At 43.5% G+C, this 17,666-nt stretch overlaps 1 protein-coding gene across 5 annotated transcripts; it reads right to left on the bottom strand.

Moving 5' to 3' along the window:
- On the bottom strand, window positions 1-15,543 carry LOC118856924 (DLA class II histocompatibility antigen, DR-1 beta chain-like). Of its 5 annotated transcripts, XM_036767479.1 has the most exons (6): window positions 15,380-15,543; window positions 4,042-4,311; window positions 2,139-2,420; window positions 1,554-1,664; window positions 1,057-1,079; window positions 1-904 (listed from the first exon to the last, which is right to left on the bottom strand). In XM_036767479.1, exons 1-6 carry the CDS (start codon window positions 15,477-15,479, stop codon window positions 896-898), a joined length of 795 nt encoding a protein of 264 aa, XP_036623374.1. In that variant the 5' UTR covers window positions 15,480-15,543; the 3' UTR covers window positions 1-895. The 5 variants fall into 5 exon arrangements, with proteins under 5 accessions (XP_036623374.1, XP_036623375.1, XP_036623372.1 ...); XM_036767480.1 differs by lacking the exon at window positions 1,057-1,079; XM_036767477.1 differs by lacking the exon at window positions 1-904 and having other exon boundaries at window positions 1,064-1,664.
- Window positions 15,544-17,666: the final 2,123 nt, after the last annotated feature.

Raw genomic sequence — 17,666 nt, 5'->3', positions numbered from 1 at the left:
CTACAAAATGGGGGTGGGGGTGGGAATGGTGCTGGATGTTATATAATTAGAGTCACCAAGCTTGGCCACAGAGAAGAGAAAATAAACATTTCATGGAAGAGGGGAGATTATGGGTATATATTGTTGCATATACTGCTGGATATATGTGATCAGTGCGATGGTTATCATGGAACTTTTGAGTAAAAATTTTGTAATTAGGAAAGGCAATGGGTATCAGGTCTATATTAAGCAATGAATATAACATAAACACAAAATGTATTACTAAGACTTTAATTTTTAAAAGCCCAATGGAGAGGCACATCATAGGCAAGCATACGCTACAGCATATCATCAAAGAAGAACTGAGCAGAAGTGGTAGAAGGAAAGCCATCAGAGAGATGTATCATCAGAATGGGGGGGGGGCATTACAGAGGGAAAGCTAAGGATTTCTGGGGAGACAGCCTGCGAGGGCCATTGGTATCTATGTAATACCAAGAAATGTAGAGGAAGGCCACCAGCAGGCTAGTTACTCAACCTCTGCAGGAATCATGGAAGAAAATGGACAAGAGGCACCTAGAATGAAAAGGTGTGGGTGGCTTGCAGTCTTCACCTCTGGAGGCATTTCACACTTTGACAGATTCACCAAGTACCACTTGATTCTCAGTTTTCTAATTACTAGGGTGAAGGCCCAAGGGTCAAAAATGAATTTTAAAAAAGGTACAGAAACAAAGGAGGGTGGAGAGAGTTATTGACGCTCTGTTGATGAAATGCCAAGAGTCTAGACAAAGTGAAAGGTACAGGAAAGGAGCTATTCCAGGGAAGGGTCAGTAGGGCTAAATGTCCTGGAGATCTGGTCACAAGCAGCGGTCTCCAAACATGGGACTGAGGCTGAGGGGACACAAGTTCAGGGATCAGTTCAGGAGCTCTGCAGAGGACAGAGAAGAGGCATAGAAGATTCTACATGTGGGTCTGAAGCCACAAGTAGAACTGCTTCTTCCCACTCAGGCCCCCCAAGTTTCTTCTTAGCTTTAGGTCCCACTGGGCAAAGAACCCTGATCCCACCTGGGTAGAACCAACCTGTTGGTTGAGAACCTGATTTCCTGAGAAAGGAAGGAAGAGAGACAGACATACAAATCCTTATAAATCCGGGAGTCATAGAAGCAAAAGGTGCCAAGGTTCTAAGCACTGTGGGACAGGGGCTCCTGCCACCACTTAGCCCAGTACCTGACACCACAGAGGAAACACTTAATTGATGCTTTATCCATCCATCTACAAGTGTGTGAGTGGATGGGGGAAGTGGGAAGGGCAGGGGAGGGGCTAAAGGCTGGAACCTGAGATGCCTCCAAAGGCTGTCTCTACTAGTAAATATGGGATTCCCTAAGATCCTTGAGCCCCAGGACCTGGCCCCTTCACCATATTCTTTAAGTTCCTGAGGAGGAAGAGCTGAACCCAGGAGGCAGACTGCCCTTTCACCCCTGACTTAGGGCCAGATTTCTGGCACAATTAAATATCCTATCTCTCCTGGGGAAGATCAGAGAGGGAAGAGGGCTCAGCGCTTTCCCAGAGTTTCTCACCTTTTTTACTCCTCTTGTAGACAATGAGGCCAACCCCAAAGAAGATCAGCCCCAGCACAAGGCCCCCGACGCCACTCAGCATCTTATTCTGGGCAGATTGAGACTGTGCTTCCGGGGAGAAGAGACACCAAGGATCAAAACTGTCCCTCCAGGAGCCAGCCTCATGTGGGGAGCAGATGGGTCTGGCAGGAGACTGAGAAGGTGGCTAAATCTTGTCTAAGAAAGAAAGGGACAGATGTGCAAAGGGCCTTTCAGGACTCAGGAAGCGAAAGCTCATCAGGGCACACTGACATCAACCCATCTCAAAGCCTAGCTCCTCTACCTGAGGATAAAGTGGTATATAGGATGACCACAGAGTCCCAGAGGGAGGCCTGTCAAGGTTCTAGGTCTCCATAGCTCTTAGTTCAGCACTAGCATTAGGGAGCTGTGCTGGGGAAAGTGGGGAGGGTGAGTAGCATCACATGGGGTTTGTATCAGCCCAGGGCAGGAGAAAAGAGGGCACAAAACACACACTGAGGGGCTCTCAGAGCTAACTTCATGGCCTGACCAATGTTAGAACTGGAAGGTGAGGGAGCTCTATCTCACTCCAGTCCAAGATGACAGGTCTCTGAAGGCTGGAGTGCTCCACTTGGCAGGTATAGATATCTCCATGCTTGGGGGTCATTTCCAGCATCACCAGGATCTGATAGGTCCAGTCTCCATTGCTGATCAGGCCTGTGGACACAACCCCAGCTGTCTCCTCCTGCCCATTCAGAAACCACCTGACCTCAATGTCCCCAGGATAGAAACTGTTGACAGAGCAGACAAGCAGGTTGTGGTGTCCCAGGGGAGCCCTCTTTGATGGATACACAGTCACCTCGGGCTTAACTGGAAGAAAGAAGAAAGATCTTGAGTGAGGGAGCCAGAGCAGGTCCTCCTAGTCCAGTCCCTACTTTTGTCACCTGATCCACAACCAGGCTCAGGCGTCCTCTCCTCCCCAGGGCCAGAAATGGGCATCTTGGTAGACATTTAGGCTCCCCCTAAGACTAGAAATCTGAACTAGCAGGAAGTGGGCCCAGGAACCCAAGGTGCTGAATTACCACAGTCTCAGATCATCAGGATTCAGTTATACGGAAAGAAATCAGCAGACAAGTTTTTTCATTAGAAATGGATACTTTGTAATGGATTATTACCAAAAGTAGATCATAAGTGTAGGTAATAACTATTTTCACAAAGATTTCCAGGTCAAATATTAAGAAATGCTATCAATCCACTGAAGAAATTTTGTATGAGGGGAATTGTGGGTAATATCTAGGCTCAGTAGAAACCTGAGCCTCCTGACACCCTGGGAGAAGCAGAAATATATTTGGCTCCTTGGAGAAAGAGAATTTCAGTGATGAGGCCCCAGTCATAAGAGTTTGTGTTATCAGAGAAGGCTGAGAGGGGGAATGGAGGGAGAGAATGTGGTTGAGACAGGAGAGGGCAGGGCATGGGAAGCCTCTGCTGAGTTTAGGAACAGTTTTATTTGTGACTTAAAACGGTTCACGAAGCTTGGGCAATCAAGACTTGGGGAATTTGATTGTATATTAACTGTTCAATGCTGTTCTCTCATTTTTCAATTGTGTCCAACTCTTTGTTACCTCTTTGGAGTTTTCTCGGCAAAGACACTCTGGAGTGGTTTACCATTTCCTTCTCCAGCTCATTTTATGGATGAGGAAACTGAGGCAAAAAGGGCTAAGGAACTTGCCCAGGGTCACACAACTAGCAAGTGCCTGAGGCCAGATCTGACCTCAGCAAGATGAGTCTTCCAGACTCCATGCCTGGCACTCCTTCCACTGTGCTACCTAGCTGCCTATTAACCATTTTAGCATTGTATAAATTTGAGTTCTTTATTGGTACAGGGTTTTTGGCTTGTTCCCTATACAATTTATCCTATTAGAATTAGAGGAGGGGAAAAAATCTGAATTTGACTGATGAAACAGGACTCAAGGAACAAACTCCATGCTGGTATGAGCAGATTTCTTCCCCTTTCCCTTTCCAGCCCATCTCCCCCTTCCCTCTGTTCCTACCCTCGTTCTGCCCCCATTCGTTGTTCCCTTTCTTCTCCCTCTCAAACCTCCTTCTTTCTCTTTCCACCCTAATGCCCTCCCCCATATTTCTTCCTTCCCCTTCATCCCTCCTTTTGTCCCCAATATCTCCCCTCCCTCCATCTCCCTTCCCTGCTTCTCCCCCCTTGCTCACCTCCCTTCCTCCTCTCTCCCAGTCCATCCTTTTCCCCTCTCTCCATCCCTGTTTCCCCTTTTCTCTCCCCTGTTCTGGGGCCCCCTGTCACTGCATCTGTTCCTGTGTCCCCCACCTTCTCTCCTCCCCACCTGGTCCCCTCCCATCACAACCTCCTCCCTCTCTCCCCTCCGCCGGCGCTCCCTTCAGGCCCCTTCTCTTCCCTTCCTGCTCTGCCCACGACCCCCGCCTCCGGTCCGCCCCCACCCCCCCAGGGGCGCACACTCACCGCTCCTGCGCAGTAACATTGGCTCAGATAACTCGTAATTGTGCCTGCACAATGTGTCCACTGAGGCCCGTGTGTTCTCCAGAATCTCCTTCTGGCTGTTCCAATGCTCAGCAATCCTCCGCCCCAGCTCCTTCACAGCCACAAATTCCCCCATGTCGCTGTCGAAGCGCACAATCTCCTCCCGATTGTAGATGACTCTCACCACAAACCGCACGTGCTCCACCCCGTTCACAAAGTGACACTCGGCCTTTGCCTGTTCAGTGAAATGCTCTGGGAGGGTGGGGCGGGGGGGAGATAGCTAAGGAAGGGTCAGCCCTGACGGACACCCCCGCCCTCGAATCTGTGACAACAACCTGAGCCTGACCAAAGAAAACAAGGCCAACATCCGGCTGCCCTTCCTGTCCATGCTCAGCCCCACACCCTCTGAGGCCCAGAGACAGCCAGCGACTTTTCCGAGGTCACACCGCAAATCTGGAATGGAGGCAGGACTCGAACAAAGACCTTCAGGTTCCGGGACCCTTCCTTTCTTTCTGCTGCATCAGAGCTGCCTCTCAATCACACCCAGCCTGGTGCAAACACTCCCAGGAAATTTTACCCCACTTCCTCCTTACCCCAGTTTAACCCATTCTCTGATTCTCATCCCTCCAGTGTATCTTTGTACCTCATGCCCCAGCCCCTCTGCAGAGACTGGGGTGGGTGACAGACCCTCAGCACACTTCCATAAACCCTAGAAGTCACATCTCTCTCGCCTTTGATCAGGGGACAATAATCAAATTGGTATTACCCTCAATACTGAAAAGGGCTTAGAGATCTGCTGTGCTATGTATGACTCTGTTCACAATACCTGTGACTGCTGGACCAGGGCTCCCTCCTTCAATCACCCCTCCTGGGAATGTCTTGTATCCTCCTCCTAGAATGTAACCTCCCCAAGGGCAGGAAATGACTAGTTTTTATATGTAAACTAGTACTCAGGACAGTGCCTGGCACATAGCACTTAATAATGCTTACTTACTAATTGATATCACTTATCTATCCACCCCACAAATGACAAAATTATTTTTAGAAAATATAAGTGTGATCACTTAACTCACCCCTTCAAGAAGCTGCAGTGGTTCCCTATGGACCCTTGGAGAAATTTCAAAACCCCAAACCTTGGCATTTAGTGGCCCCTCCAGTCTGACTCTGGCCTACCTTTCCAGCATCTCCTATTATTCCCTCTCACACGCGATTTATGTTTCACTCAAACTGGCCTACTTGGTGCTCCCCAAACTCAGCATTTCATCTCCCACTTCCACACCTGTGAAGCCTCTGCCACACCTCACCCCCAACTCACGCATTCCTGGCTTCCTTTATACTTAACAGTCTTTCCTTCTCTGTGCACTGCTGTATTTCCCCAGAGTCAGTTAATCACCAAGCATTTATTAAGTGCTTACTGTGTGCTAGGCACCTTATTTGGTGCTGGGAATACAAATATAAAGAATGGAACAATCCCCAGCTTTACATTCAAATGAGAGTGACAAGTGTTCATAAAGTACAGACAGGATGAATAGAAATGAGTAGAAGATAGGGAGGAGGCAAGACCCTGGCTTCACCTACAAAGTGGTGCTTGAGCTGAGCCTTAAAGGAAGAGAGGATCCATGAGGCAGAGAGAAGGAAGGAGTGTATTCCAGGAATGGGGTATGCCAGGGCAAAGGCCCAGAGGTGGGACATGGTGCAGTGTGTGAAGAAAAGGCCACTTTGGGCATATCACAGAGTACAAGAAGAGGAGGACTGTCATATAAGAGAGGGTTTGAGTCAGATTGTAAAGGAACAAACAGAGGAAATTCTAGCTGATCAAAGAAGCAATAGGGAGCCAGTGCTGTCTATTGAAAGGAGGAGTGACTTAGATTTGCTCTTAAGGAAAAACCCATTTTTAGGTGTGTGATTGATGGTCTGCAGTGAACATTGACTTGAGGCAGAGAGAGAGATTAGGAGGCTGTCATAATAATCTGGGTGAGAAGTTGTGAGGGTCTGAGCAGAATGGGTTGTATGTAGGAAAAAATTGAGGAATTTGTTCAGCAAGCTTTGAATTATGGGAATTGAGTGAACCCCACTGACTCGATCATGTAATTTAGTTCTGGAGCTAGCTCAGTTCCCTTTCTATTTGATTATGGGCAGAGTCCAATTTCTGTCTTGTGAAAAAATTTTATTCAATTGTGGGAATTGGGGAAAAAAACTTTATTTCATTGTTTGAAACTAGAGCTACATGGCTGGGAAGCTAGGCTAGCTCTCCTGCCGTTTAGAGACCCTTAACTAAGGCCTGAGGTTATGCTGAGCAAAAACAAGGGCAGAACCAGAGACTGAGGCAAGGAGCTTTGCCACATTTGGAAATACCAAGCATCTCATGTCTTATCTGAAAACTGGCACCATACTAATCAAGCTGTCATTGTTTCCATGTTCACAGAAACTTGGGATGGGGTGGGGAACAGCTCTTTTTCTGATTTCAGGGAATTGTACCTGTTTGCTCTCCATTTCCAACTTGGAAAGTGCCTAATCCTTCCTCCAATTAGAATACAAGTTATCTAACGTTGTTTTGTTTCCTTTTAATTCATTGGCCTTATTTCATTAATTGTTTTTAAGATATAAAATCTGTCTCCCACTATATTTTGGATCCAACCCCAAGCTGAGGAGGTCTGGTCTGGGTTTGTTGAGTAATTGGCATGCATTGCTTAATAAATTGATATGCTCAGCAGCTCAAACCTTTGTTGCTTACCACATGTAAGGGATGTTATGGCAATGACTCTGTTGGGGGGCAAAGTGAGGCACTGCAGATAATGCAAAGGTCATGGACCATGAGACTCAAAGAATCGTATTATGTTCATTAGGAATAGGAAAGTCAGAAAGAGGTATAGTTTGGGTGGAAAGCAATGAGCTCAGTTTTTGACAGGTATTTAAGTGAGCTTAGAGACATCAGGTCTGAAATATCCAGGAGGCTCAGCAGAATTCTGGACAGAGACTGGAGCAGGAAACAGACCTAGGAGTCATTTGAACAGAGATGGGAATGAACTCTATTGTAGCTGATGAAGTCTTAGGGAGAAGAGAAGAGGGCCGGGGCCAGAGCCTTAGGAAATAACTCCATTTAGGGCACAGGATGTGGATGATAACCCTGCAAAGGGGGCTGAGAAAGAATAATAAGATAGGTAAGGAGAGAACCAAGAGAGAGCAGAGTCACAAAAACCTAGAGAGGAGAGAATACCCAGGTGTTGAGGGTGGCTGACAGGGTCAAATTCAGTAGAAAGCTCGTGAAGGATGAAACTGGAGAAAAGACCATCAGCTTTGCCAATTAAGAGATAGATTCTTTGGTTACTTTAGACAGAGCAGTCTCAACTGAATAATGAGGTGGGAAGCCAAACTGCAAAGGACTGAAGAGTGAGGAAGAGAAGAGGTACAGAGGGTGTGTGCAGATAACTTTTTGTAGGAGTCTGGCTGAGAAAGGAAGAAAACGTATGTAGGGCAATTGCTTGAGTGGAATACCATCTAGCTGAGGTCTAGTTCATAAAATATTTTTACAAAGCAAAGAATCTGCTCACATCTGATTTTCGTTGTCTGAATGCTTCAAATGCCTCTTTTTATTGAACGTTCAAACTATTGCTAAGAAGGGCACCACCATCCTCCGGTCAACCATGCTAGGTTTTGTCTTTTGTCTCATTTTGGATCCCCAGTACTTAGCACAGTGCTTGGCACATAGCAGGTACTTAATAAATGCTTACTGACTGACTGACTGATAGTGGGAACTGATGCGGAATGAAGTGAATGGAACCAGGAGAATAACTTATACAACAACAATATGATAAAGACAAACAACTTTGAAAGACTTGGCAACTCTGATCAGCACAATAAACACCATGAATCCAAAGGACTAATGATGAAATATGCTATCCACTTCCTGATCAAGAGGACTCAGAATGCAAAATGAGAATTTTTGTTTCAAAATGGCCAATGCAAAATTTGTTTGGCTTGACCATATATGTTTGTATTTGGGGGGTGGGATTTTTCTCTCTCTCCCTCTTACAAGACACTTCATCTCTCAGCTCCCGTCATTTCCTCTGGCTGTGCCCCATGTCTGAAATGCTCTCCCTCCTCATCCCTGACTCATGGCTTCCCTGGATTCCTTCATGTTCCTACTAAAATCCCATCTTCTAGGGGTGGAGCCAAGATCGTGGTGTGAAAGCAGGGACTTAGTGGAGCTCTTTTACAAATTCTGTCAGATACCTCTAAAAAAGTGAATCTGAGCATATTTGAGAGGATAGAAGCCACTAAGAGACTGAGTGTGATAGAGTTTCAAGCCAGGATAGTCTTCAGGGTAAATATGATGGATCTGTGGGCTGGGAGAGCACTGGGCCCATGGAATTTAACCATACCTGAGCAGGAACAGGAGCAGGCCCAGAGCTTAAGTGTATGATACAATGGTGATCACCAGGCCTCTCAGCCCAGAGTTGGAGTCTCTCAGAGCTAGAGGAAACAAAAGCATAGAGCCAGTGGCTGCAGGAGCAGCCACTCCTGAGGCTTTCAGCTCACAGTCTAAAGCTTTGAAACTCACTTTCTTGAACTTCCAGGAGCCATGATGACCAGGTAAAATGACTCTCCTCCCTCCCTTCCTCACCCAGAGAATACTGCAGAAACCCTGGAGTAGAGGAGCCAGAAGTTTGGCTTCAGTAGCCATTTAGCTCAGGAGGCTGGGGAAATGGGCTCTCTTGTGGTGGCTAAAGGAGACAAGTGCAGGAAGAGAGGTATCCCAGCAGGTCCCACCTCACCAGACCAGTGGGAGCTCCTGAACTGCAAGGGGATGGAGCCAGGAAGTGACAACCCCAGGACCTCAGACTTGCCTTCACACAGCCAGAGGAAGTGGCAGACACCATGGCAGACAACTGCTGAAACTGCCCATGCTGTAGCACCTCCCTGGGGAAGAGGAAGCTTCCAGCATTCAGACCACCCCTCCCGCACACCTCATACCAGGAACTTCTGTAACCCAGAAGAACTCAGAAAGACATCTACCCAGCCATGACTTTCACACACCAACCAGCTCCAGCTCAGCACCAGGTGAGCAGTAGCAGTATATAGCCTCTACCTGACAAAACCAGGGGCCACAGCACACAACGCCAGTAACTAGGCCCACTATTCCCACCACAAGAAGTTTGGGATGAGCCCCCGAGCCCCAGAAGCAGAGATCCACTTTAAAAGCCAGGAAAAAGACAACCACCATGAATAAACAATCCAGAAAACCAAGGAATATTGGTTCCTATTATGGAGACAGAGGAGATGAAAATACCAATTCAGAAGAGGATAGAATAGACACTATACCCACATCTGAAATCCCAAAAGGGAATGTCAACTGGTCTCAAGCCCAAAAAGCATTACTGGAAGAGCTCAAGGATTATTTTAAAAACAAAATTAGAGAGGTAAAAGAAAAAATGGAAAAAAATTCACTGATGGGAACAAACCTTTAAAAAATAAAATTGGTGAAATGGTTAAGGAGGTTCAGAATCTAATTGGAGAAAATGACTCCTTGAAAAGTAAAATTAAGCAAATGGAAAAGGAGGTACAGAAGTTAAATGAAGAAAACAATTTGTCAAAAATTAAAATTGGGCAAATAGAAGCTAATGACTCTATGAGGCATCAAGAATCAGTCACAAAATCTAAGGAATGTAAAAGTAGAAAAAAAATGAAATATCTGATTGGAAAAACAACTGACCTGGTCTATAAGATAATCTAAGAATTATTGGTCTACCAGAAAGCCACGATAAAAAAAAGAGCCTGGACAGTATCTTCCAAGAAATCATCAAGGAAAACTTCCCTGAGGTCCTAGAAGCAGTGGGCAAAATAGTCATTGAAAGAATCCACTGATCACCCCCTGAAAGAGACCCCAAATTGAAAATTTCAAGGAATATTGTAGCCAAATTCTTGAATTATCAGATCAAGGAAAAAATAACGCAAGCAGAGAGAAAGAAACAAATAAAATACCATGGCACTCCAGTCAGGATCATGCAGGACCTTGTAGCTTTTACTTTAAAAGACAGGAGGAATGGGAATATGATATTCCAAAAGGCAAAGGAGCTTGGACTGCAACCAAGGATCAAATACCCAGCAAAACTGAGCAAAATTTTTTCAGGCAAGGAGATGGATATTCAATGAAATAAGGGAGTTCCAGACCTTCCTAATGAAAAGGCTAGAACTCAATGGAAAATTTGATCTTCAAAGACAAAACTCAAGAGAGACATAAAAAGGTAAACAGGGGCAAAATTGTTATTCAATAAGTGCAAATTGTTTACATCCTTATATAGGATTATATGGTTTATATATGGTATATATATGTATGTATATGTATGTTAATGGTACAGTTATTATGACAATTAAAATGGATATGCATAAACTGAGGGTGTCAATATAAAGTAACTGATGTGATGATGAAAAACATAATTAAGGGGCACAAATGGATCGTTCTGGGAGAAGAGGTAAGGAGGAAGTAGAAAAGGGTAAATTGCATCACATGAAGAGGCACAAAAACATATTATAGTAGAGGGAAAGAAGGGAGAGAAAAGAACAGCGTTTGAGCTTCTCTCTCATCAGATTTCGTTAAGGGAGGGAATAACATACCCTGATAAGTATAGAAATCAAAGTTGTCGTACAGACAATAGGAAGGGTAAGGGGAAAGAAAATGGTGGGGGGGGCGGTTTAGAAGGGAGGGAAGAAGTAGCAAGGGGAAGAGGGTAAGTTAAGGGAGGGGAGTCAATAGGGAGGGAAAACTGAGAAAGATGGTGGTCAAAAGCAACACTCATTAGAATGGAAAGGAGAAGGGAGAAATAAAAGCATAAACAGGGAGGGAAATAGGATGGAAAAAAACATAGATAGTAATCATAACTGTGAATGTGAATGGGATGAACACTCCCATAAAATTGAGGTGGATAGCATAATGGATTAAAAACCATAATGCTACAAGATGTTGTTTACAAGAAACATATTTGAAACGGGGGGATACACACAGGGTAAGGTAAACGGTTGGAGTAGAATATATTATGCCTCAACTGAAGTAAAAAAAAAAGCAGGGGTACCAATCCTAATCTCTGTCAAAGCAAAACCAAAGATAGATCTAATTAAAGGAGATAAGTAGGGAAACTATATCCTGCTAAAAGGAGCACCATAAACAATGAAACAATATCATTATTTAACATATATTCACCAAATGGTATAGCATGCACATTCTTAGAGAAGTTAAGGGAGTTACAGGAAGAAATAGACAGCAGAACTATACTATTGGGGGACCTCAACCTCCCCCCCTCTGAAATTAATGAATCTAACCTCAAAATAAACAAGGAAGACGTTAAGGAGGTGAATGGAATTTTAGAAAAGATAGATATGATAGACTTTTGGAGAAAACTGAATGGGGAGTGCAAGGAATATACCTTTTTCTCAGTGGTACATGGGACATACACAAAAATTGACCATGTACTAGGGCATAAAAATCTCACAGTCCAGTGCAGAAAGGCAGAAATGATCAATGCATCCTTTTCAGATGATAATGCAATAAAAATTATTTATAATAAAGGACCATGAAAAGATAAACTAAAAATTAATTGGAAGCTATATAATCTAATCCCAAAGAATGAGTGGGTCAAAGAACAAATCATAGAAACAATTAATAACTTCATGCAAGAGAATGACAATAATGAGACAACATACCCAAACTTATGAGATGCAACAACAACAGTTCTTAGGGGAAGTTTTATATCTCTAAATGCTTACATGAATCAAATAGAGGGAAAAAAAGGATATCAATAAATTGGGCATGCGACTAAAAAAGCTAGAAAAAGAACAAATTGAAAATCTCCACTTAAATACCAAGTTAGAAATACTGAAAACCAAAAGAGAGATTAATAAAAGCAAAATCAATGAAACTACTGAACTAATTAATAAACTTAAGTGGGGCAGCTAGGTGGCTCAGTGAGTAGAGCACTGGCCCTGGAGTCAGGAGGACTTGAGTTCAAATCCGGCCTCAGATACTTGACACATGTACTAGCTGTGTGACCTTGGGCAAGTCACTTAACCCCAACTGCCCTGCCAAAAAGCAAATAAATAAACTTAAGAGCTGGTTTTATGAAAAAACCGATAAAACTGATCAATCATTGGCCAATTTGATTTTAAATGAACAAAAACAAATGACCAGTATCAAAAATGAAAAGGGTGAATTCACCTCCTATGAAGAGGAAATTAAAACAGTAATTAATAATTATTTTGCTCATTTGTATGCCCATAAATTTGACAATCCTAGGGAAATGGATGAATATTTACAAAAATATAAATTGCCCAGGTTAACAGAAGAGGAACCAAAATATCTAAATAACCCCATATCAGAAAAAGAAATTGAGAAGGCCATCAATGAACTCCCTAGGAAAAAAATCTCCAGGGCCAGATGGATTTACAAGTGAATTCTATTAAACATTTAAAGAACAATTAATTCCCATACTTTATAGACAATTTGGGAAAACAGGCAAAGGAGTAGTCCCAAATTGTTTTTATGACACAAATATGGTACTAATACCTAAACCAGGAAGAGTCAAAACAGAGAAAGAAAATTATAGTCCAATTTCTCTAATGAATGTTGATGCAAAAATTTTAAATAAAATGATTGCAACATCTTAGCACAAGAATAATACATTATGACCAGGCAGGATTTATTCCAGGAATTCAAGGCTGGTTCAATATTGGGAAAACTATCAGCATAATTGATCATATCAACAACAAAACCAGCAGAAACCATATAATCATCTCAATAGATGCAGAAAAAGCTTTTGACAAAATACAACACCCATTTCTATTAAAAACATTAGAAAGCATAGGAATAAATGGAGTCTTCTTTAAAATTATAAGTAGCATCTACCTAAAACCATCAGCAAGCATTATATGAAATGGGGAGAAGCTAGATACATTTCTAATAAGATTGGGGGTGAAACAAAGATGTCCATTATCACCTCTATTATTCAATTTGGTACGAGAAATGTTAGCTTTAGCAATAAGAGAAGAAAAAGAAATTGAAGCAATTAGAATAGGCAAAGAAGAAACTAAATTATCACTCTTTGCAGATAATATGATGATCTGCTTAGAGTATCCTAGAGAAACAAGTAAAAAACTAATTAAAATAATAAATAACTTCAGCAAAGTTGCAGGATATAAAATAAACCCACATAAATCCTCGGCATTCCTATATATTACTAACAAAGCCTAATAGCAAGAGATAGAAAGAAAAATTCCATTCAAAGTTACTGTATACACTATAAAATATTTAGGAGTCTACCTGCCAAGATAAACCCAGTACCTATATGAACACAATTACAAAACACTTTTCACACAAGTAAAGTTATATCTAAATAAATGGAAAAACATCAGTTGCCAGTGGTTAGGCCAAGCTAATATAATAAAAATGACAATTTTACCTAAATTAATTTACTTATTCAGTATCATACCAATCAAACTACCAAAAAATTATTTTACAGAGCTGGATAAAATAATAGTAACATTCATCTGGAAGAACAAAAGGTTCATAAAATTAAGGGAATTAGTGAAAAGAAATGCTATGGAAAGTGGCCTAGCCATACCAGGTATTGAACTGTATTATAAAGCATCAGTCATCAGAACTACTTGGTACTGGTGTAGCAACAATCTGCTAACAGCTGGTGTAGGGGTGTAAGACCCACGGACACCCAGCACAGAGAAAGCTGCCAACACAGGTTCCTTGATCTGCTTTACTAAGTAAAGTAACTTTAAGGGGTTAACAACCTCAGTTTAATCAAACAAACAAATATCATTCACAGTTCAGGGAGGAAAGATCATCCCCTTGAACTTCAAGGCAAATACAAACAGAAATTACAAACATCAACAGACATACCTTGTCTGATTCAAATCACAATTTACCAGAGAAACGCTAATATCTGGGTTGCAAATCTGGGGGGCAGTTACAGATTGCCCAGAGTCTCAACGCTCCTACCGTGAGTGCACCCCCAAAGTCAAACTCCAAGCTCCTCTCAATTATATCCTGTTCAGAGCCCTGAGGCCTCTAACCTCACTCAGGCTGGATGTGTGAAAGTTCCCCATCCCTAGTATTACATCATATACAATTCAATGACTCTCTGATTGTCTTAATGCTGAGAAACACTCCAAGGCAAAATCATACTTTATCTGCCCCATTCAAACAAAGGCCAGAATCATTAAAGGCACTTAGGAGAAGAACAGCAAAATGTCCCACCTTACTTACTATTACAACTGGCTAAGAAATAGAGTGGTGGATCAGTGGAATAGGTTAGGTACACAAGACTCAGTAGTCAATAACTATAGAGTCCAGCTTCTGGGTTAAGAATTCACTACTTCACAAAAACTGCTGGGAAAACTGGAAACTAGGCAGAAACTGGGGATAGACCAATATCTTACACTGTATACCAAAATAAAGTCAAAATGGGTTCATGATTTAGGAATAAAGGCTGATAATATAAGCAATTTGGGAGAGCAAGGAATAGTTCATCATCTGGATGGAAAAGTTCAGAAAGTGGTGGGAGACCTTGGCATTTCTGACCATGTCACCCTCTAATCAATAAACTCCAGTGACTCCCTATTACCTCCAGGATCAAATATAAAATCCTCTGCTTGGTTTTCAAGGCTCTTCACAGACTGGCCCCCTCCCACTTTCTAGCATCCTTATACTTTATATTCCCAAGCCCCAGGACTCAACTATCCAGGGACATTGGCCTTCTTGTTCTCCCTCCCATAAACTACTCCATCTCCCCACTCTGGGCACTCCCTCATACCTAGAATACTCTTCCTGTTCACCTCTGCCTCCTCACTTCCCTGGATTACTTCATGTATCAGCTCAAATCCCACCTTCCCCACATTTCCTGATCTCCCTTAATGTTAGTACCTTCCCTCTGTTGATTATTTCCCATTTATCCTGTATATATCTTGTTTCTACCTTATTAAACTCATCTCCTGAGAAAAGGAACTAACATAGTTCCTGGCAGAGAGTAAGTGTTTGAAAACATTATTGATTAAATTCCTAGAACCCTCAGCTCATGGGCCACGGCTGAGGGAGGGATACTTTAAGAAGTCCCTGAACCCTGAGGAAAAAGTAAGAAAGGAAGGAAGGACCTAAAGAACAGTTAGTTGGGAGGGGAGCCTAAAAAACAGTTTGACCTATTGCCCATCTATCTGAAGACTATCCTGAGCCAAGTCCTTCCTTTGGTCTGGGCCTAGAGAGAAGAGTGCTCCCCTTGGGCCCCGACCTGGACTCTCTTGGGAGCTGCTGCTCTGTAATTACCTGGGGTGTGTCTGCCTGCAGCCACATGGGAATTCAGCACCAACAGAGTCATAGCCAGCACTTGTATCCAGAAGCCAACGGGGAGCAAGACGCACACCATCCTGGAGATAAGATGAAGCCAGAGAGACAAGATGAACCCAGAGAGATATAACAGTCAGGATGGCCCTCACTGCATTGGAACTACCCCTAACATCTCCCAGACTAATAATTTACAGACTCTCTTGTGCCTCAGAGTTGAGATAGCCAATCAGCATTAGGAATGAAGGGCATCATTAGTTCCCAGGCAGAGGTTCCTTTTGCAGGACCTGTTCTAATACTTAAATGTTTTTCTGGTTAAAAAAAAAATATTACTGAATAGAATCTCAGGGAGGGAAGGGGCCCCAGAGGTCATGTCTTGCCTGCACTACTACAATAGCCTCCTGGTTGGTCTCCATGCTCTCAGCCTAGTTCCTCTCACTCCCCACAGCTGCCAAAGGGATGTTTCTAAGGCACAGGGATAATTGTGTTGAGTCCCTACCAAAGACCCTCTAGATGCTGCATCTTGGCTCTAGAGCACAACATACAGCTTGCAGGGCACTTGCAGCTCACCAAAGGACTTCAGGCAGCCAGCAAAAATGTAAGGTTGCCACTGCACACTCTCTCCTGTTTGTCACATGACCCATGGCAACCAACCATTGTCCCTCTGTCTCTAGTCTAACCTATCTGTGGCCTGAAGAAATTTACAAGTTGTACAGTTCTGGTCTATGGAGTTGAAGTGAAGATGGCAGTGTAAAGGCAGGGACTCACCTGAGCTGTTCCCCAAATGCCTCCAAATCCCTTTTAAAAATGACTCCAAACAAATCTAGAGCAGCAAAACCCACAGAAATACAGAATGAAATAAATTTCCATCCCAAAACTACCTGGAAGTTTGACACAAAAGGTCTGTTGCACCAGGGGGAGATAGGAGTACAGTCCAGGGAAGTCTGTGTCAGTGTCAGCACACAGTGGGACCCATCAAACCTGGAGCAGGCCTTACAGTGTCTGAATCACTGGAAGCAGTGGTGGTTTCAAGAGTTCTCAGCCCACAAATGCCGAGAAAACTTAGAAGTTGAGCAGGAAGGGTCTCTCATACCTGGGTGAGAGTGTAGCACAGTCCAGCGCAGGCATCATAAATAGAGCCCTGGCTTCAGCAAACCAGAAGCAGGCCTTAGAAGTGAATTAATCAAAGATGGAGGCTGGAAAGTGGGGACTTGCCTAAAGCTCTCCACAAGGACCCTACAAACACCTATAAAACTAGTTTTGAACAAATTCTAGAACTGTAGAACCCAAAAAATAGCAGAGGGAAGCAGGGCTCCAGGCCAGGACAGCTTGGATTGTCACGGGGTAAGGTCTATCGCACGGAACTGGGAGCAGAGAGGAGCAGAGCCCAGCATGGGCTGCACCAGGACCAACCAGACCAGGAGCCAGGTGGAACAGACCCTAGCACCCTGAATCAGTGAGCTGTGGCAGTTACCAGACTTCTCAACACACAAACACCAAAGACAACAGAGAAAGTTAGTGGGGAAAACTGCAGGGACAGAGTGAAAGGAGTTCACAGTTCAGCTACCACCCAGGGGACAGCAGAGGTGGTGCAGCTACAGAGCTACAGTTCCTTCCAGCCCCAGGCCCACCTGGTGGGAGGAATTAACTGGCTGACCCCAGCGGGAGTGCAGAGTCTGCTTAGATATGAGTTGCAGTCCCTGTTGGAGGTTCTTGGGGGAGGAGGAGGGCTGGTGTGGCTATGAAAACAAGCTTGGGACAAAGTACTCTCTACTCTACAAGCAGTCATACTCCAACGAAAAATGCAAAGGTCAAGTAGTTGGCTGGGGACGTGGCCAGGCAGTGAAAACAGACTCAGATTCAGATTCAGACTTTGGAATCTTGCTTTGGTGACAAAGAAGACCAAAAGATACAAACAGAAGAAGACAACAAAGTCAAAGAGCTACATCAAAAGCTTCTAAGAAAAACAGGAACTGGTCTCAGGCCATGGAAGAGCTCAAAAAGGATTTGGAAAAGCGAGTTGCGAAAGTAAAGGAAAAATTGGGAAGAGAAATGAGAATGATACAAGAAAACCATGAAAAACAAGTCAACAACTTGCTAAAGGAGACCCAAAAATACTGAAGAAAATAAAACCTTAAAAAATAGACTAATTCAAATGGCAAAAGAGCTCTAAAAAGCCAATGAGGAGAAGAATGCCTGGAAAGGCAGAATTAGCCAAATGGAAAAGCAGGTCCAAAAGACCACTGAACAAAATACTACCTTAAAAATG

Source organism: Trichosurus vulpecula, chromosome 7 (assembly GCF_011100635.1).
Source record: "Trichosurus vulpecula isolate mTriVul1 chromosome 7, mTriVul1.pri, whole genome shotgun sequence".
In the NCBI taxonomy this organism is placed as follows: Eukaryota; Metazoa; Chordata; class Mammalia; order Diprotodontia; family Phalangeridae; genus Trichosurus; species Trichosurus vulpecula.
Note: the sequence above shows the minus strand (reverse complement) of the source record. Positions and strands in the feature narration are given on the sequence as shown.